Source organism: Neolamprologus brichardi, chromosome 5, assembly GCF_056152115.1.
Source record: "Neolamprologus brichardi isolate AB-2024 chromosome 5, ASM5615211v1, whole genome shotgun sequence".
In the NCBI taxonomy this organism is placed as follows: Eukaryota; Metazoa; Chordata; class Actinopteri; order Cichliformes; family Cichlidae; genus Neolamprologus; species Neolamprologus brichardi.
In genome coordinates, this window is record NC_142108.1 from 1,827,201 (window position 1) to 1,848,247 (window position 21,047).

General features: G+C 42.0%; 1 protein-coding gene across 1 annotated transcript in view; it reads left to right on the plus strand.

Moving 5' to 3' along the window:
* Window positions 1-21,047, plus strand: part of iqsec1b (IQ motif and Sec7 domain ArfGEF 1b) — a 247,316-nt gene that overhangs the window by 86,567 nt on the left and 139,702 nt on the right. The window contains exon 2 of the mRNA XM_087840477.1: window positions 9,342-9,449. Coding sequence (XP_087696603.1) covers window positions 9,342-9,449 — 108 coding nt within the window. The remainder of the gene's footprint in view (window positions 1-9,341; window positions 9,450-21,047) is intronic.

Genomic DNA, 21,047 nt, shown 5'->3' on the forward strand with positions numbered 1-21,047 from the left:
CACTTTTACGACTTTCTCCATCTCTCAGTGTTACACATTCGTCTGTTTTTTCTCTCCCTGGGTAACACAGCAACTGCACACTAGTGAAAAACTGCACAGAAACAGATTTTGTGTTTAGTAATATTTCTTCAGCTGCTTGAAAAGTGTTTGAAATTACCTGCAACTTAAGAATCTGTTACTCGCTCGCTCCTCTTTAGCAGCATTAACTGGTTGATGAAACACCAGCTGTAGCTTTAAATCTGTACCATGAACACATCACAGGGATAAAAAGAAAAAAAGGATTTGTTGAGAGTGTAAGTGGGTCATGAGATGCTTTTATTTATTTATTTATGTATTTATTTTTATCTCTGAGCAAAGTATCTCCATGCCATCATGAAAAAAAGATCATTAGTCAGTAATATACATCAAATGTCTGTCAGTTTTATTGCTCATTGACTGAAGGTGGCAGAACACTGTTCCAGATCATTTCAGGCAACTTTAACCTCTCCATTATATATTGTTATTATTAGATTCACCAACATCATAGAGATTGCTGCAATAGACGTAGGCTGCCGGGGGATTCCCATGATGCATTGAGTTTTTCCTTTCCAGTCACCTTTCTCACTCACTATGTATTAACAGACCTCTCTGCATTGAATCATATCTGTTATTAACCTCTGTCTCTCTTCCACAGCATGTCTTTATCCTGTCTTCCTTCTCTCACCCCAACCAATCACAGCAGATGGCCCCGCCCCTCCCTGAGCCTGGTTCTGCCGGAGGTTTCTTCCTGTTAAAAGGGAGTTTTTCCTTCCCACTGTCGCCAAAGTGCTTGCTCATAGGGGGTCATATGATTGTTGGGTTTTTCTCTGTATCTATGAAGCGCCTTGAGACGACTTTTGTTGTGATTTGGCGCTATATAAATAAAATTGAATTGAATTGAATAGATTTCATTGACCAATTGATTCATTGATTTTTTTTTTCCCAGCTATGTCTTTATTTGCCTGATGTTAAAAATTTTAGGGGTCCACAGAATTTAGATAACTTTTAACTTTTACAAAAAACATTATTTCATTATTTTACAGTCAATTCAATTCAATTCAATTCAATTTTATTTATATAGCGCCAAATCACAACAAAAGTCGCCTCAAGGCGCTTCATAGATACAGAGAAAAACCCAACAATCATATGACCCCCTATGAGCAAGCACTTTGGTGACAGTGGGAAGGAAAAACTCCCTTTTAACAGGAAGAAACCTCCAGCAGAACCAGGCTCAGGGAGGGGCGGGGCCATCTGCTGCGACCGGTTGGGGCGAGAGAAGGAAGACAGGATAAAGATTCACCATTATATGCTACGACAGTGAGTAGCCTTTAACAAAACACGTCTGATTATCTCATTTTACTTCTTTATGACAGATGACAGCAGCCAGCAGCCAACCCTTACATAGTAGGCAGTGATGTTCAACCTCACTTTGTACTTTGTACTTATATAATTTATGAAAAAATAAATAAATATTCTGCCACAGTAGACATCTACATGTCAGATTTAGACTGACTTCCAGTTTGAGTTAATAATGTGTGAAAACATCTCTGTAAGCTCTTCTACAAATTCTTGGACTCTAAGTTCTCATTTCTGAATGATTAAGTGAATAATTGGTGTGGTTGATATTTTCACATTGGAGCGTGCCTACGCCGCTACATGGACCCAGCACCGCAGCAGCACTACTGTTTGTAAAGCCAACAACCCGTGTTTGTAGTTTCTCCAGAGGTGCTTCCTATAACTGCAGGATGCTGCAGGGAGCAGCCCAGTGCAAAGCTGCAATTTAATAAAATGAAAGAATAAGCTGAAGATTTTACATTTGCAGGGAATTCTGATGTCAAAGATTAGGCATGTGGTTGGCACAGTAGGAATATTTCTGGGAGTTCAGGGACTTTTTTCACTCTAAAACAGTAACGTTCACATCAAGCTTTGGCTTAATGTGAATTTAAAAGTTGAATGAAGCTGACAGTCATTTTATGATTTAGTTGTTTTCATTTTAGACTGTTCAATATTGTCAATCAGTTTGTGGTGTTTTGGGAAATTTTATTCCTACTGAGGATAAAAAATAAATATGTATGTATTGATTATGATTGTGTGGGTCTGTAAATGATTATCTAGCATATCCCCCAATTACTGCGCTCAATTAGTCCTTGAAACCACTTTGTAAGACTTTGTAGTTTACAGGTTTTGGGAGGAAGTGTTTAGCGATTGCAGAACCTGCATTCCTGTGATAACAGAAGGCTTATGTGGGAGGCAGTGGGAAATCTTCCTCCAGGACTTAACCTCCACGGAGGAGAGATTATTACTGGCAGCTCCAGGTCACAGAAGACCACAACCCATTTGTCCTGTAGGGCATGTTTATCCACACAGCACACTACTGTGCTGCTTTACATTTTACACAGGGTCTTCCAATCACAAGTGCAGTGCCTTCAGAGGATTTACTTTTACTTTTTTCACCAAGGTGAAGAGGACACATCAGACTGAACACTGTCAAACCAGAAGTTATCTGCTTATTAGAATAACGAGAATGCTTTGAATTGGGACTATTAAAAATGTTAGCTTTAGTGTTTGAATGCTGTCCTTGATTCATTTCTGAGTTCTCAGACGATTCTGAGCCAGCTCAAATTTAAAAAATTAATATTAAATTGTATTTCCAAACAAGTTTTTGACACATTTCTATGTGTTTTCTCCTGATAAAGTTGTTAAACACTGTGTAAATGTACACTAAAGTAAGGAAGCATTTGATTTCTTAGTTTTTCAGATATCTGTCAAATCATTAAACTAATATTTTTCAGCCCGGTATCTTGAAACAATCTACATCACAAACATCAGTCAAATCACAAACTTTCACTTTCAGTGCTCTGTGTGTCTGGATGTTCCAGCTTTGCATTAAGCCAAAGCACTAACATTTCAGAGTGACACCTAAATAAAAGACAAACTGGATTCAGAGCGTTGGAATACTGCATAATTGACCTCAGAATTCCCAACAGTGGTGACATGTGCAGCTGGGTATTTCATCTTATTGAATTGCAGCTTTGCACCGGGGTCTCTGCCTGAGACATCATGCAGAAACTCTTGCTGCAAAGCAAAGCTTTGAAGAAATTATGTGCACAGTTTGATGCCTTTGTGTGACGGTGCAGCTGCATTAAAAAAAAAAAAGATCAACCCGAACTGCATCATTCACAAGTTAGAACTTGCAGCTCATGATACTGTAAAACATTACAGAGTCATTTTTTTAGAATAGAATAGAATAGAATTCAACTTTATTGTCATTGCACATGTCACAGGTACAGGGCAACGAAATGCAGTTTGCATCCATCCAGAAGTGCTTTAGTGATATAGATATATTACAATATATATTAGCAATAATATAGATATGTAAGTATGTTACAGAAATGGGTCTATTATGGTATGTTATAATGTACACGGTATGAAGTATGTTATGAATATTCTATAACTATAAGTATGTACAGGCTATGAACATGATATAAATATGAAATAAAAAACTATACAGAAATCTGAGATATACAGTTATACAGAAATGTGAACTATGCAAGTTATAAACAGTTGTAGGATTAAAAACTATCTTATGTACAGAATGATTATTTACACAGAGCTATACAGTAGTGCAGTTCAGATAAGTGAGATATGTGGATAATTTCTACAGAGGCTGTATAAAGTGCTGGTGGTTGTGAGCGGTGGTTCAGTCCATGTTATTATTGTGTGTTTGAGGGTACGGTTGTCCATTGTGTGTGTGTGTAGGTGGTTGTGGGTGTGTGTATGTCCAGTCCATGTGTTAACGTGGGTCAGATGTCAGGAGGCAGAGTTCAGGAGTCTGACAGCTGTGGGAAAAAAGCTGTTCCGGTACCTGGTGGTCTTAGTCCAGAGGCTCCTGTAGCACCTCCCAGAGGGCAGGAGGGTGAAGAGTCCATGTGATGGGTGACTGGGGTCTTTGATGATTTTCCCAGCCCTTTTCAGACACCGCTTCCTGTATATGTCTTTTATGGCAGGAAGTGGTGCTCCGGCGATGCGCTGGGCAGTTTTCACGACCCTCTGCAACGCCTTCCGGTCCGATGCAGAGCAGTTCCCGTACCAGACTGTTATACAGTTGGTCAGGATGCTCTCGATGGTGCAGTGATAGAAGTTCACCAGGATGTCTGAGGACAGGTGGTTCTTCCTCAGAGTCCTCAAGAAGAAGAGGCGCTGGTGAGCCTTCTTGACCAGTTTGGAGCAGTTGGTCGTCCAGATGAGATCCTCGGAGATGTGGACTCCCAGGATCTTGATCATCACACGCTCCACAGCCGTCCCCTTAATGTGGATGGGTGGATGTGGGTCAGCATTCCTCCTGTAGTCCACGATGAGCTCCTTGGTCTTCTCTGTGTTAAGCAGCAGGTTGTTTGTGTCGCACCACTCAGCCAGACGATCCACCTCCTCCCTGTAGGCGGCCTCATCGTTGTCACTGATGAGGCCAATCACCGTGGTGTCATCTGCAAACTTAATGATGGTGTTGGAACCATCAGCAGGTCTGCAGTCGTGGGTGAAGAGGGAGTAGAGGAAAGGGCTCATCACACAGCCTTGTGGTACATTGTGATTGTAGATGATTGTAGATGAGCAGTGGTTATCCATCAGTTTCCTGATGAGTTGTGAGGGGTGGATTGTATTGTATTTTTAACTCTCCAACTGGAAAGTGTGCTGCTGATCTCAGTGAATGAATAGAATAGAATAGAATAGAATAGAATAGAATAGAATAATCCTTTAATTGTCCCACAAGGGGAAATTTGGTTGTACCAGCAGCCAAAAAGACACATATACAAACAAACAGTACACAGGGCACAGAACAGAAACATACACAATTTTACTTACATATTTACATTAAGGACAATGGTTACTATAAACAGTAACCATTGAATAAACAAGGTTGCCTCCTTCCCTGTAGGGAGATTTGCTGAAGCTGACTGTTTTCCAAGTTTGTGTAGGAATCTACCACAGTGGAATATCTGTTTATGATCATATTAATGATCAAGGAACTGACCTCCCAGCCCATTGTTCATTCAGTGGTGCTAGTCTCAGTCATTGTGCAAATGTACTGTTTATAAGGTTGGGGGAACCTGCAGTCAGCTGAGACTGAAGAAGTCACTTGGATGATGATGCAACACTACGTCCAGATGAACAGAATCAACTTTGGGAGATTTGCTTACCTGGATGATTGAGCATGCATCAAGACAAATATTTATTTAGCTTTATTTAGGAATCCTATTGAAAATCGTCATCCTTTCCATGTTAAACCACTATTGGTATTCCTCACATACAGTCTTGTGCTTATATCAAGCTGATCAAAGCATATTTTTTATGCTTGTTTATGTATCAGCCTCACAGAAATACCTCTTGAAGTTAATTAAGCTCAAAGGTTTACAAGTTCATCAAGCCCAATCTCATTTGATTCCATTTAAGCATCAGTTCTGCGTTTGCACTGCTGCTTACGGAGCTCTTCTGACACCAGAAAATGTTCTGTTTCTGTGTGATTGATGTATGTGGGAGTATCACACAGGGTAGAGAAAGAGGAAAATATCAGTCCCCAAAGAATGACTTTGCAAGGACTTTAAAAAAAAGAAAAGAACATAGCGCATTTTATTCTCAGAACTTGGGAAAGTCTTTAAAATCCCTCTGTGAGGTAAACCTCCCTTAAAAGTACATTTGCTACGTTTGGAGGTCAGGACTTGTGAGCGTACAGTGTGAACAGGCTCAGTACTGTCAGCAGACCAGCACGTCCTCAGCATCCGATAGCAGCACATTATCTAGTGGACCAGTTGGCATCAGTCCTCACTGTAAGGGATTCAATGACAAGTGTCTACTGCTTCCGTTTCTCAGCTAGGTGCAGCAATTAGACACCGAGGGGAGATGTATAGCTGGTTTATTTATGGGCAGTATAGTATTCGCCCCGATGGCTGGTTCCTGATCCCACTTTGCCTCCTCACTCCTCGTTGTTTAGCAAAGCGTTGACTTGACTCTCTGGGATCCTGCGAGGTTATTTTCACAAAAACATTTTGTGAACAACATGCTCTATGAACAAGTGTATGCTCTTTGAAATGAAAGACATGTAAATAACAGTTTTCTAGTGTTACTGGTCATTCAGAGTGCTCTATACTTCAGGCCACATTATATAATCAAACAGCACTTTAGCTGTTTTGCATCCACACCTACGAATAATTTAGATTCCCCAGTTAATCTAACGTGCACACCAGAGCTGCATGTAAAAGAAACGAGCACAGAGAGAACACTGTTGTTAAGATGATTGTGCTAATCCGCACAACACCGTGCCACCCAAGTGTCCTCGCTCTATGATGTCATCGTTGCTTGGTGGATTTCAGAATTCTTTTTATTTCAACCCACCAATTCCTAAATCCTATTTCAGTTATGAGAACATGATCTCAATCTGAGTTGTTACATGTACCTCAGAGAAATATCAGACTTTTGACTTATTAGAGATTGGCAGTATTTCCCATATGGAAAAGAAATAGTAAAAACTTACATGATTTACTCATGAAAGTGGCCACTTTCTCATTACTTTCATATATTGTTTTAGTAAGTATCCAAAACATAGAAGATTCATTTATATAATTTTTCAAGGGATCTTATATCTGTTTTCACTCTTGTATGCTTTTCATACAAGTTTCACACAAGACAGATACAAACTTTATAAGATATAAGATTTATATATATATATATCTTTTCCATATGGGTTAGCCTGTCCTTTCATAAATACATCCCAGCTAATATTGTCACGGTGGTGGACGGACTCAAGCACAGACTGAGGTAGCACGGTTCAACAACACTTTATTAATCCCTCCGGTGCGCTATGTACACGTGAAGGGGGGGGAAACACCAGGGTCCCGGGGATCAATAGGGGGGAAACACACTTCTTCGCACTCGCTCCGCTCCTTGTCCAAACACTCCTCCCACGAGCAACCCACTCACACTCCAGGAGTCCAGGAATCAAAACGGGCAGGTCCAGATAAACCTATAAACATAGACGAGGGTAAGTCAGCGGCAAGCACGGGAACAGCTGATTCACAATGAAGCCAGGCAATACTGACGAGGGTCACTCAATACACGTGTCCAAATTCATGGGCTGCATCCTCCTGAGGACCCGGCCTTCGCGGTCTACGTGGGCCGGGTCCTCAGCAGGTTGGGTAGGCCGGAAGTAAACGGCTATGGAATTGGACGGTCTAGCCTTCTCGATCTACTCCCGCCCTTAATTCAGAGTATTTCTGGTTGTCAGCGCCACGGCACGAAAATCAAAAATGGACCCCGAAATCTTTCTCCTTTTTTTGTGTTCAGCTGGTGGGGTGACAGACGTTACCGAAAACGTCGAAGCACTTTTGCAAATATGTCATATCTTGACAAACCGAGCAGATATTTGAAGTTTACACACCCACATTCTCGCCTGAAAATATGTTTAAAGTTTATTTTGTGGCCCAGAAAGATTAATAAGAGTAATTTTAAAACTTAGTAGCGGCCGCCATTGCCAGAAACTGGAGCTTGGCTGGGCCGCGCTATGAATTCTGGGATATGGTGGGGAAGAAGGACACACCCGACCCATCCTTCAAATCCAGGGAAAAGGAGGACGCATTTGTCGGCTGCATTCGGAGGAGTCTACGAATTTGGACAGCCTTCGGCGCGTCGCTGTGACGTAATCGGTCTACAAATGCGGCCTCAGGAGGATGCAGCCCATGAATTTGGACACGACCGAAATTCCAGCGACGAATAGCTCAGAGCCCCAGCCTTATGAAGAGCCAGAGATCAACTGCAATTCACTCGAGATCAGCTGCAGGTGCGTGGGCCAAGGGTGGGTGCCCAATCAGAGCTCCGCCCAGGCAGACAGGTAGGAGAGAGACAGAAACACAAACACTTGTGGCCACACTGGGCTGGCCGGGGAGGCACAGGGAGCATGACAAATATATTGTAATGTAATATAAATTAAGCAAAGTATTGCCACATTTTTGCATTTTTTGTAAACCAGGTCAAACGGTTCAGGTACTGGGTAGTTTGCTTGTTATGATGACTTAAAGAAACACGTTAGCATTAACACCCACATGGGGAGGAAAACATAGTGGACAAATGGGCCAAAGAGAAGACTGGAGTTCATGTCTTGTGTAAAATGTGAGGTTATCGTGATTTATTATATTTAGATTTTGCTGGTGAGTTGTTGTTTTTTGTTCATTTTGCTTTTCAGACACATTTTGGTTTAGTTTAGGAATCAAAACCTGCCTGGTTACATTCAGGAAGAGATAAGTAATCTAAGCAAACACTTTCTTGATGATTTTATGGTCTCAGTTGCTAGTTTTAAATCTTCCGTCAGAGTTTCCCTGTCTGATCCAAACCTTGCTTGTCATGTGTGGTGTGAAAACTCGAAGATGTTGACAGCCAAAAAAGCCACTCAGCTCGTGGCTTAACGACGGGATTTCACTAAGCAATGCATGATGCCACAGTGGACCTGTTCATCTTTTGTATTTACACGCGTTAGAAATCCTGAAGGTGAACTTCCTCCTCTGTACAGGCTCCTGGAAAGAACTGAAACAATCATCATTTATTTATAAAATGAGCAGCTTGGTGTGTGAGTGTGAGCGATACAGCGGGTTTATACAAGACGTACAAAGATGTTCTTGGAGAAAATAGCCACAGACGATGACTTTGTACAGTGGATATAAAAGTGATTCTAATTTAAATACGACGCTCCTCCTCAGGTTTCTCTATTACGTGCAGCACCTTTAAATCATTTTCTTAAAATATGACAAAATTGGTAATTACTATAGACAGTAACTGACACTTCAGATTGGAGCTATGAAGGTCATTGATGCTAACAGTGTAGATAATAGAGAGTAATTGAACCGCTTCCTCTTGTCTTCTTCTTCCTTCCTGTCCTCTGCTATCGTCTCACGTTACTCTCAGCCTGGTACATTTCGATCACGCCTCAGCTCCTGCCTCCCTCCTCCTCCTCCTCTTCCTCTCTCTGCTCTCTACCTGGCTCAGAGCTCTGTGTGCTGATTCAGCCCACTGTGCATATATGCGAGTTCTCAGCTCTGATTCGAAGGCATTAAAATGCTGCAGGCAGTGGACTGAAGTAATCTCTCTTTCTGCCAAGCACAACATTCAGCTTGGTGGGAGTGAGCGGGTACAGTACTCCACAGTTCATGCTGCAACATGTCATCGCCCATGCATCCCTTGCTGTCTGGTTCTGAGTGAAAATGTGCTGCTATAATGTCTTGAACTTCACAAAATGTGCATTATGAACCACTTCAACATGCCTCTCTCTTTTTATGTTGCAGGCGGCACGCCTCATTGCCCGTAGAAGTCTCTGAGATCCCTCTAAACCTTTTTGCCCCTCCATGTAGAAGGAGTTACCCCTGTCGCAAATGGAAGTCTGCATCTTTTGGGTAAATTGAAGGGTTTTGCTTTTGTTTTTTTAACTATTCATCAGCCCAAGAATTTGTGAGCCCATTTTCTGACAGTCTGTCTCCATTACAGCTGTTTCTGTCCTGGTGGTAGTCCATACAGTTTTTATCAGCCTGATAAAACATCTCATTTCTGATCTTTCCATTCCCCATTCTGCTTTTCAGTGTTTGTCAGTCATTTCTGTTTGCTGGTGAAAGCTTCCATCGCCTGCTGCGAGCTAGCTTATGGGTGGCCTCCTCAAATCCGCTCAGATAAAAAATGAACAACACCCATTACGACCAGAGCTGCGAAGCTGAAGCTTAGTGGGGTAGTGCATTCCTTTGCAGGATAAATAGGGCGCGCATCTCCCCTTCAGTATTGAACAATATGTTTGAAAATGAGTAACAAACCCTGCTGTTCTTAAACAGATTTGTAGATTATTACAAGCAGCTTGTTTGCATAAAGCAACCTGCAGCATATACAGTGCATGACTGACTGGCTGTCCGTTACAGTCCTCCCCTCTATGGATTCTTTTCATTTTTTTTCCCGTGGAGTTCATTACAGCTGCTCAGTGAGGCCCTGAGAGCTCTGCAAATGAGGAGAGATGGGGAGAGATGAAAACCCTCAGCGAGCTGAGCAGTGGGACACGGGCTTCAAAAGCTTCATGGCAATTTCAAAGGGTTTTTATTCCTGACAGCACCCTAGCTATATCTATGGAATATCCAGCACTGTGCTCGAGAGCGGCTCTAAAGGCAGGTTTGTGGGACGGTGGCAAAGATGAGGTTAAGACACCTCACCCTCTGGGCTTTGGTCTGTAAAAGGAAATAGCGAAAGCCCTGATGATTAATGTTTGCTCACCATGTTTATTGATTGTAATTAGGCATGGTGATGAAGTGAGCACAAAGAATGAGCGCTAAACACTTGCGATTACAGCGAGGTCTTGAGCTGTCCTGCTCTATTAACAAGTGTTTGCCGAGGAACACGAAGAGCAAGTGCACATCAATTACAATTGCCCAGGGAGTTGTGCTCCAAATGAAGTTTGGGTCAAGCTGGAGCTTACAATAAGACGTAGGTGTGCAGACTGGGTAATGAATGCAATTATGTTAAAATTACAGAGAGACGTGGTGACACACTGCTGCAGGTAGAAGTCACACTGTGAAGCAATATGCAGCCATATAGTGGATCAGCTTTAGAGACAGATTATTGGCTTTTATGTTTGGTGGAAATAAGATTAAGGGTGTCAGCAGCAGGAAAAGGTAACAGCTGAGATAAGATTACTCCCTTCTTTTGGACTTTGGTCGTCTTGCAGAGTCGCTGTGATTCTGCTCTTTCCTCTCCATTATTGCATTTTCAAGCAAATAATAATAAAACTGAAATTGTTTAATAAAGTGCATAATAATAATAATAGTGCAGAACACACAGTAGTGAATTTCAACAAAGATGGCCAAAGCTGTGTTGCTTAAAATAGGAATCTAAGACAGACCTGCTCTTCTCAGTGTGCCTGATATTCTTACCTCAGCCCTCGAACCGGTTTTGCTCCACAGTTAAGATCAGCAACACATCCTGCAAATTTACCTGCTAAAGCTGCTCCTATTGGTCAGCTCCAAACACCTGAGCGCACACAGCCCACGACTACATTTATCTAGCCGAGGAAGAAATTCAAAGAAGGAAAATGATTTCATTGAATGCAAAACTGGTACAGGATGCATCATCAAAATATGGGTCACCTGCTCTACCAAATGAGCTAAACCGGCATCCAAGTGGGGATATATTTAATGTGACCCTCTCAGGCACACAGCAAACTCCAACTACAGAAGCCCCGCCCACCTGCTGTTCAAATCTTCTGTTTGACAGGGGCAGCCAATCAGAGAAAAGTTGGTTTAAAGGGTGACTAGAGATTATTTTTCAAATCATATCATTCATGTCATTCAACTTCAAAAGCAAAAATGTTCTTTGAAATGTACACAAAAGTAATTCTTTAACTAAAACTATGTGCTGTTATTCAAAGTTGACAGTCACAGAGAGCTGTTTGTGTTTTTCTCTAAACTATTATCAGCAACAAAGCCAATACATAAGCAGTACTTAACAAAAAAAAATGATAACAAAACCAGTCATTGTGCCTTACAGTCTTAAAGCAGGTATGTGTTTCATCATTTGAGAATTCTCTCCCCCCCCCCACTGTAATTGAGCATCAAAATGTTCCCAGTCTTTGTTCCTGAATTTACTTCTATGTAGAATAGCATTTTTTTAATCATTTCTGATATAAAATTTGGGGAACTTTGATGTACAACCTGTATGAACTGCATCTGAGTCAGTAGGAGAAGCTGAGCGTAGGGGAGCTGAAGGGTCCATGGGTCAGCACGACTGACCACCAGCTTCAGTTTGCTCTTTTATTCGAGACCTTGCAGCTGTAAATGTGCTGGATTGTGTTCATTAGTGCAAACGTCTGGCTAGGATTGCATTTGTTTGTGGGTGTTCTGTTCAGACTCACTAATGTGCAGGTGTCCCCTCCTTGGTAATGTTTAACCAGGCATATTGCCAATTCTGAAAAACAACCATAGTAATTTTGCATTTGGGAAAAAGCCCAAATCCACTAAGCCACATACTGAAAGACAATATGTTCGTGTCTCACTACAGTCTGCTTTGTCTTGTTTATTTTTCTCCAGCTCCTTTTGGATGCTTTATGCTTTTTAATGAAAGCTCAGTGAGTGTAACTCCAGGCTTGCAAAGCTGGATGTTACTTGAGTTTTAGGCAACTGTTATTTTTGTTGATACGGTCACTGCCAGTGGAGGTGCGTCCAGATTACTTCCAGTTTGAGCTCCATCAGATGATGTGAATCTGACAGCAGGTAGTGATCTGTGTAAATGGTTTTCTGTAAACCTCAGTATCCACTTCATCTTTTCCTTCTCTTCTATCTGCACTCTCCAGAAGGCACAGTTGGAACCTGATGTCCCTCTGTAGGGTTTTATCAGCGTAAAACCCGTTTACATTGAGAACTGCTGATGAACTGGTGATGGCGTCATGTTTTTATTATGTGTGGCCTTCAAGCAGAGATCCAACAAAAGAGTGTGCCTGGTCTAGGTTAAGATTCATTTTCTCACTTTGTGCTCTGCTCTTATCATCGCAACATGTGCACGAGTCAGCATCCATTTTGATTCATTGAAGCCTGATGTGTTTTTTTATTTATTTATTTGTGTGTGTGTGTGTGTGTGTGTGTGTGTGTGCGTGCACTATACACCGTGAACATGGTGTGCTGATTGCATTAAAAGTGTTCCAATATTTCCATTAGCTAGTGAAGAAACGAAGTTCTTTGCATCAAAAAAACTGGATAAATGTGAAAAACAATGAGAATCATAGGAAGTTGTTCCTGTTCTAAAAAGACAGACTATTTACAAGCTAATTGAAACTGTAAATTAGTGCCTCTAGATTCTGTGATTTTCAAGTAGGGCCTTTGTAACACCAGGTCGGATTTTGTTGGCGATTTAGTCTCAACCCTACTATTATGAAGTATGCGGTGAGAATCACAGAATACTGTAACAAACAATACCAAACCATCTAAATGTGTTGTTGCTGATGGTTGTGCACTATTTGTTAATTGCTCACCAGAGAAAGTAATTTCTTACACTACTCAGCATTACTTTCTCGTTACTCTGAACATGTTTTACCGGAAGTGCACCGTCACCTAATTACCAGTTAACAATATAAACTACAGTCAAAGGAGCTTGCAAAGAAAAGCGTCTGGACTTCTTTAAGTTACTTGAAGACGTTTCACCTCTCATCCGAGAAGCTTCTTCAGTTCTAAGGTCAAATGGTGGAGAGTCCCAGATATAAACCTAGTGGGAGTTTCCCCCCACAGAGGGACAAAAGGACCCCTGATGATCCTCTAATCGCCTGAGCCAAGGTGTGGAACTGGGTGTGGGTCCCAATCAGCCAGAGTTTCGGGTGAGATCATTGTGAGACCTGGCCCCACCTTATCATGCGAATTCCTGAGGTCAGATGGCCCAGGATGTGAGTGGGCGTTAAGGCGTCTGGGGAGGGATCTCAAAACTGGATTATAGATGGCAGAGAGTTGGTGTCGTAAACCACCGCCTCTGTTCAAAGATGGTCGCTCACAGTGGACATAGATGGCTTCTTTCACTCCTCTTTCAAACCATCTGTCCTCTCTGTCCAAAATGTGAACATTGGCATCCTCGAAAGAGTGACCTTTATCCTTAAGATGCAGATGGACAGCTGAGTCTTGTCCTGTGGAGGTGGCTCTTCTGTGTTGTGCCATGCGCTTGTGAAGTGGCTGTTTGGTCTCTCCAATGTAGAGGTCTGGGCATTCCTCGCTGCACTGTACAGCATACACCACATTGTTAAGTCTGTGTTTTGGCGTTTTGTCTTTCGGGTGAACCAGTTTTTGTCTGAGTGTGTTGCTGGGTCTGAAGTACACCGGGATGTCATGCTTGGAGAAAACCCTTCCCAGAGATCCCTTTCCAGACGCCTTAACGCCCACTCACATCCTGGGCCATCTGACCTCAGGAATTCGCATGATAAGGTGGGGCCAGGTTTCACAATGAACTCACCCGAAACTCTGGCTGATTGGGACCCACACCCAGTTTCACACCTTGGCTCAGGCGATTAGAGGATCATCAGGGGGTCCTTTTGTCCCTCTGTGGGGGGAAACTCCCACTAGGTTTATATCTGGGACTCTCCACCATTTGACCTTAGAACTGAAGAAGCTTCTCGGATGAGAGGTGAAACGTCTTCAAGTAACTTAAAGAAGTCCAGACGCTTTTCTTTGCAAGCTCCTTTGACTATGATGACCTGGATGACTGAAAACCTTCACAGACAATATAAACTACAGTTCCACACACCAACACACATCCCTGTCCTAATGAGGACACACATACAAGCTTTCCTTTACTATTCATGTATGAACACACGGCCAGCAACACAAAGCTAAGCTTATAACCTACCCAAGGAAACTTCAAAGCGATCATCACTGCAGAAACATGAACATCATTGATTTTGTTACAGTTCAATTTCAATTCAGTTTTATTTCTACAGCGCCAAATCACAACAACAGTCGCCTCAATGCGCTTTATATTGCAAAGGAGACCCTACAATAATACATACAGAGAAAAACCCAACAATCATATGACTCCCTATGAGCAGCACTTTGGTGACAGTGGGAAGGAAAAACTCCCTTTTAACAGGAAGAAACCTCCAGCAGAAGCAGGATCAGGGAGGGGCGGGGCCATCTGCTGCGACCTGCTGTAGATCGCTCCACTATTTTCCTGCACATGAACTCAAATCAGCTGATTGTAGCTCAAGTGCGCAGGAAGATAAATACACATTTGTCTGATTTATTTTTTCCTTTCGTTCTGCCTGCTGCACAGATAACTGAAGAACCTTTGTAACACAAGTAACAACATAATTGTTTTTACTTGCTAAAACATAACCGTTCTGATCAACGATGACCCCAACCCTGAACCCTGACCCTATGGTTTGAAGTCAAACAAGAATACTTTCGTTTTTTCAAAACATGTTAAGAATTTTTCATTTAAAATTGCCAAGAGAGTGAGATTGCAAGCAGGTATATCACCACCACCCCACTAACATCTTTCTCTGCACTTCAAGCAACATTCTTATCTTTGACTTCAAATGATAATTTGTTCCCATGCCTCTTTTTGCCGTTGAGTGGAGGATTAATCAGAGCCAGTGTTGACCACATCTGTGTTGCTCCGGGTAGTCACAATACTGAGTTTGAATGGGATGAACAGATACTGATACCAACGTTTAGAACAACATTTCCACTGTGTTTTTTTTTTTCATAAATATTTTTCATGCATTAAGCAACACAAAATTGATGTGAAACTGAGGATACACATCAGTGACTGTTATTATATTAGTCATCTAATTTGCTGATAGGTTGGCTCCTTGTTAGGTAGGCTGATAAATTGTTGCATTAAATGCAGTTGTCTTGCAGTGGCTTGCAAAAGTATTTGAACTTTTCCACATTTTGTCACATTACAGCCACAAACATGAATCAATTTTATTGGAATTCCACATGAAAGACCAACACAAAGTGGTGAACACGTGAGAAGTGGAACAAAAATCAGACATGATTCCAAACATGTTTTACAAATAAATAACTGCAAAGTGGGGTGTGCGTAATTATTCAGCCCCCTGAGTCAATACTTTGTAGAACCACCTTTTGCTGCAATTCCAGCTGCCAGTCTTTTAGGGTCTGTCTCTACCAGCTTTGCACATCTACAGACTGAAATCTTTGCCCATTCTTCTTTGCAAAACAGCTCCAGCTCAGTCAGATTAGATGGACAGCGTTTGTGAACAGCAGTTTTCAGATCTTGCCCCAGATTCTCGATTGGATTTAGACACCAGACAGGTCAGAGATAAAGTTATTGAGAAATTTAAAGCAGGCTTAGGCTACAAAAAGATCTCCCAAGCCTTGAACATCCCACAGAGCACCGTTCAAGCAATCATTCAGAAATGGAAGGAGTACGGCACAACTGTAAACCTACCAAGACAAGGCCGTCCACCTAAACTCACAGGCCGAACAAGGAGAGCGCTGATCAGAAATGCAGCCAAGAGGCCCATGGTGACTCTGGACGAGCTGCAGAGATCTACAGCTCAGGTGGGGGAATCTGTCCATAGGACAACTATTAGTCGTGCACTGCACAAAGTTGGCCTTTATGGAAGAATGGCAAGAAGAAAGCCATTGTTAACAGAAAACCATAAGAAGTCCGGTTTGCAGTTTGCCACAAGTCATGTGGGGGACACAGCAAACATGTGGGGGACACAGCAAACATGTGGGGGACACAGCAAACATGTGGGGGACACAGCAAACATGTGGAAGAAGCTGCTCTGGTCAGATGAGACCAAAATGGGCACTGCGCATCACTCTGAACACACCATCCCCACTGTCAGATATGGTGGTGGCAGCATCATGCTCTGGGGGGGCTTCTCTTCAGCAGGGACAGGGAAGCTGGTCAGAGTTGATGGGAAGATGGATGGAGCCAAATACAGGGCAACCTTGGAAGAAAACCTCTTGGAGTCTGCAAAAGACTTGAGACTGGGGCGGAGCTTCAGCTTCCAGCAGGACGACGACCCTAAACATAAAGCCAGGGCAACAATGGTTTAAAACAAAACATATCCATGTGTTAGAACGGCCCAGTCAAAGTCCAGATCTAAATCCAATCGAGAATCTGTGGCAAGATCTGAAAACTGCTGTTCACAAACGCTGTCCATCTAATCTGACTGAGCTGGAGCTGTTTTGCAAAGAAGAATGGGCAAAGATTTCAGTCTGTAGATGTGCAAAGCTGGTAGAGACAGACCCTAAAAGACTGGCAGCTGTAATTGCAGCAAAAGGTGGTTCTACAAAGTATTGACTCAGGGGGCTGAATAATTACGCACACCCCACTTTGCAGTTATTTATTTGTAAAACATGTTTGGAATCATGTCTGATTTTCGTTCCACTTCTGACGTGTGCACCACTTTGTGTTGGTCTTTCATGTGGAATTCCAATAAAATTGATTCATGTTTGTGGCTGTAATGTGACAAAATGTGGAAAAGTTCAAGGGGGCCGAATACTTTTGCAAGCCACTGTATAATAGTCAGTAATTACTAGTGAAATTAGATTATATTTTAGCATCTTTACAATCTGCCCTGGTTTAAGCGTTTTCCATTTTAGATTTAACTTAATGTAGTAAATGTTTAATCTCAACTGGAGGTCATTTGAATAGCAAAAAAATCAAGTTTGAAATGCATGCTATGTCTTTATGTCTTTAGCTTGGTGAGGTAAGAAATAGTCTTGTCTTTTTGTGCTTTTGTTTCTGTTATAAGACAACAATCCTCCCATCAGATGCTAAGTTGCTTAATTCATGACAGACTGCCTGATGCTACAAAATATTAATTTTGTTATGCAGTGCTGAGATGTTAAGTGAGCGGCTGGTTTAGTTAAGCTACAATGCCCTTGACAAATGGCTGTGCTCCTCGGTGCCTCTGAAGTTGCGGTGGGAGTGGCTGCGTGTGTGTGTGATCGGCATGCAGGCAAAGTTAGCCTCACCCCACTCAGTCAGCTGCGTCTTCATTTCATCCAGGCTCACTTTGATGTCGACTTTCGTACTGATGCGTCCGTCCCCTCCTAAATTGCTGCCCTAGATCGTTAAACCTGTTGCTTACTCATGTTTCCATTCTGCTTTATCGCTGCTGCACCACACATTGTCACACATCTACTTGAATAAATGTTTTTTTTGTTTGTTTTTTTTAAATTTCCGGCTAGCTGTGTTGAAGTCACTCACAATAGGGCTTGGGGATTTAGTTGTCTCTGCAACTACACTGCCTGATTGTGCAGCCGCCGTCTCTGCTCTGTCTTGGAAACATCTATTGTTTTGTTTGTAATTAAAAATTTGTTCAATTTTCTGCATGGCGCTGATGCTTGTGGTGGGGAGTTGCAGATCACTCTTTGCATCTGTGCGATTGTTTGGGATTTGTGACGCAGCGTTCGGCACATTCAGCTGAATGGGATTTATAAATAACCACAATGCCTGTCACTGGAGCTGTGGGAATATTTATAGATTTCTGTGAATGTTCTGTCCCAGTTACATTCATCTGAACGCAAGCGGGCGTCGGTAGAAATGCATTCTCTGGTGTTTGCTGAACACACATTTAGTGCTGTTAAATTACCTTGTGTCTGTTTTGCTGTTAGTCCCCATGAGTTATAACACTATTTTCTATTCTAACCAATGTGAGAATAGCACTTAGATAACTTTAAATGGCCAGAAGTACTATTCTGCCTGTAAAACCCTTCCATTGGTGAACTGCGTTTTTAAAAATAAAAAGATTGAGTTTGAAGGACTCGTCTACATAACATATTATTTTTAGAGTACTATGAGACATTACATTACATACAGACATTATATTTCTTTTATTTACCTTAATAAACTGGGTTTCTCCTTTTTGCCTTACCTGAAGTTAAGTGAGCTTTGATATCACTTTTGGAGCCCGTTCTCACTCCCGAGGCGTAACATGCCGACGTTTTGTCACGTCCCGCGGCGTTCCTGAGGAACGCAAAAGGAGACCTTCGGCGTTCTTATGGTACGCGGCGGGTTATGGCTGAAATCCAGTGCAATGACGCTCCCGCGGTAATAGACGTTCCAGCCCTGTATTCCAGCCCTAAACCTAACCTTATCCCTAGCCCTAACCATAACCTTTTTCCTGATCTTAACCAGGACTTTAATGATGTTAAATAGCGTGTTTCTAAGCGATTTGAAGAAAAAGAGCGAACATGTGTAGATTGAGTCCATACGGTTCTCATATTTCCTCATTTTTCCGAGGTCGTCATTTAGGAACGTGGTGGGTAGCCGAAAACGTAATATGTTGACGATTTGTCACCTAGCGTAAAATGTTACGCTTTGGGAGTGAGAACGTGTTGCACTTTTGACTAAACTCAAGTTCTTAAAGTTAGTATTTGCCAAATCAACTGTTTGGATCTCTACCTGCAGCTTGTGGCCATAGGTGAGGATGGGAACACAGACCAACCAGTATACAACAGCTTTACAATCCACTCTGCCAATTCCTACTCTTTTCTTCTCCCACTTCCAAACAACAGATACATGAACTTCTTCACATGAAGCAATTACTGATTCCCAACCTAGAGTCGGCCGTCTGTCTTTCTCCAGCTGAGAAAGCGGCTTCATTGTTGGACATGTTAATCATCACAAGTTCCTTAGTTGTTTCCCTGTTGTGCTACACAATGAGTGATATGTAATAATTGACTTATCGCATTACTGGAGTAACCCAGCACTGCTCACAATGTGAGTTATATCACATTATGGGAATTGCAGTGTTTCTGGGCTGAAGTTATTTTAGAGACTGAGAGAATAACTCTTCATCGGCTGCTTTGATTTTAACTATTCTTTTAAACTCTGTCTCTTGCAAGTCTCTCAGCTTTGTCCCAGCGTAATACTAAATTCCTTTAGTTCCCCTCAAAGTTGTGTGTAGTGTGGTGATATTGTACAACATGTTCATCCCCAAAGAATACTGCAGCTTAGTGCAAATCGAATGCACCTTCAGCACAAGCAGCACCCCATTCTTTAAGCATTCTTCCTCCAACAGCAGGAGAGAGTTTCATGTTTTCCAGCCTACGAAGGTTTCAGTGTCCACTAAAGAAATAATTATTCCCACTAAGACACAGAGAGATAGCAAGCATGAAAGGGTCCAGGCCTAAATCAATCGATTCTTTACAAATTTCAAGTTGCTGATTTTTTTTTTTTTTTTTACAAACAATATCTATTAAAGTATCCATAATGTCACATCATGTTTTTCACAATCAGCAGTTGAGAGAAGAGGCATAGAGGCATACTTTGCTTATTGGGTATGAAACCGAGTGACTAACACGAGCCACAACCCAGCTTCATCCAGTTCAGGCGTCTGTTGAAAACCTCCCAGCATGGACGAAGGGAAAAAAAGGAACTTGGGTTTTGGTATTCCAGTGTCAGGGGTTGCAGTGTGGATGAGGGAAGGACGACCCAAACGCTGGACTCACAGGTAGGTGAAGGTTGGTGTTTATGGTAGACGGAGTGAACGAACAGAACAGAAGCAGGAAATGACTGACTGACTGATGGAACTGAACATAGGACAACCTAACAGCGACAATGACACGACAGTGAACTGGTAAAACAGGAACTTAAATACACAGACTGTACGATGACAACAATTGGCAACAGATATGGCTGAAGATAATGAAACAGGAAATGGAACATGTAGGAAATAAACAGTGAAGAACAGAAAACACTGGGTCAATGACCCAGGAACCCTGACATCCAGCAGTATGCAAAGAGCCACAGAATCACTTTGATGACTGCTTCTTCTCGTTAGTCAATATTTCTGGATCCAGGGGTGGCTATAGCTTAGGAGTTAGAGTACGTCATCTGCTAATGGGAAAGTTAGTGGTTTGATCCCTGGCTGCTCAGTCTGCATGCCAAAGTTGCTCTCTGATGCATTTATCAGTGAACAACTTGAGATGTGTGTAAATGTTTAATGGAAACCACTTCAGTGTAGTAAAAAAGTGCTTCTGTGGATGAGGCATGTTGTAGGAAGCACTTTGAGAATAATTATTTTTCCTTTTACCGTTTCAAAACGAAATCATCTACCCTCAGCAATGAGATCTATACCACATTCAGATGAAATACCACCTCTCATTTTTACTGGCTAACTTAATGAGAGAGAAGAGTCTGATGATAGTACTGTTTGTCTATAGATACATAACATTCTAGTGATGAGGACTTTGAAGCTCCATCTTCTAGCTGCCCATCTGTCCCCGAGTTATTCACCCAACCAGAGTTAAATGACTTGGTACGAGATTTGGATCTGTCAAAGGAACCAGCTGAGTTGCTTGGGTCTAACTTAGTGAGGAAAAACCTCCTGGCTCCAGAAACCAAATGTTTCTCTTTATAGGCACGGTCTTATTCCATTGTATGAAATTGATGACGACTTTGTCAAGGTTTTTTGAGTAAATAGCACTTTTAAACCCAAAGCATTTTATACAACATTCTCCCATGTTTTCTACACCAAAGATCTTTTAGTGAAACATTCA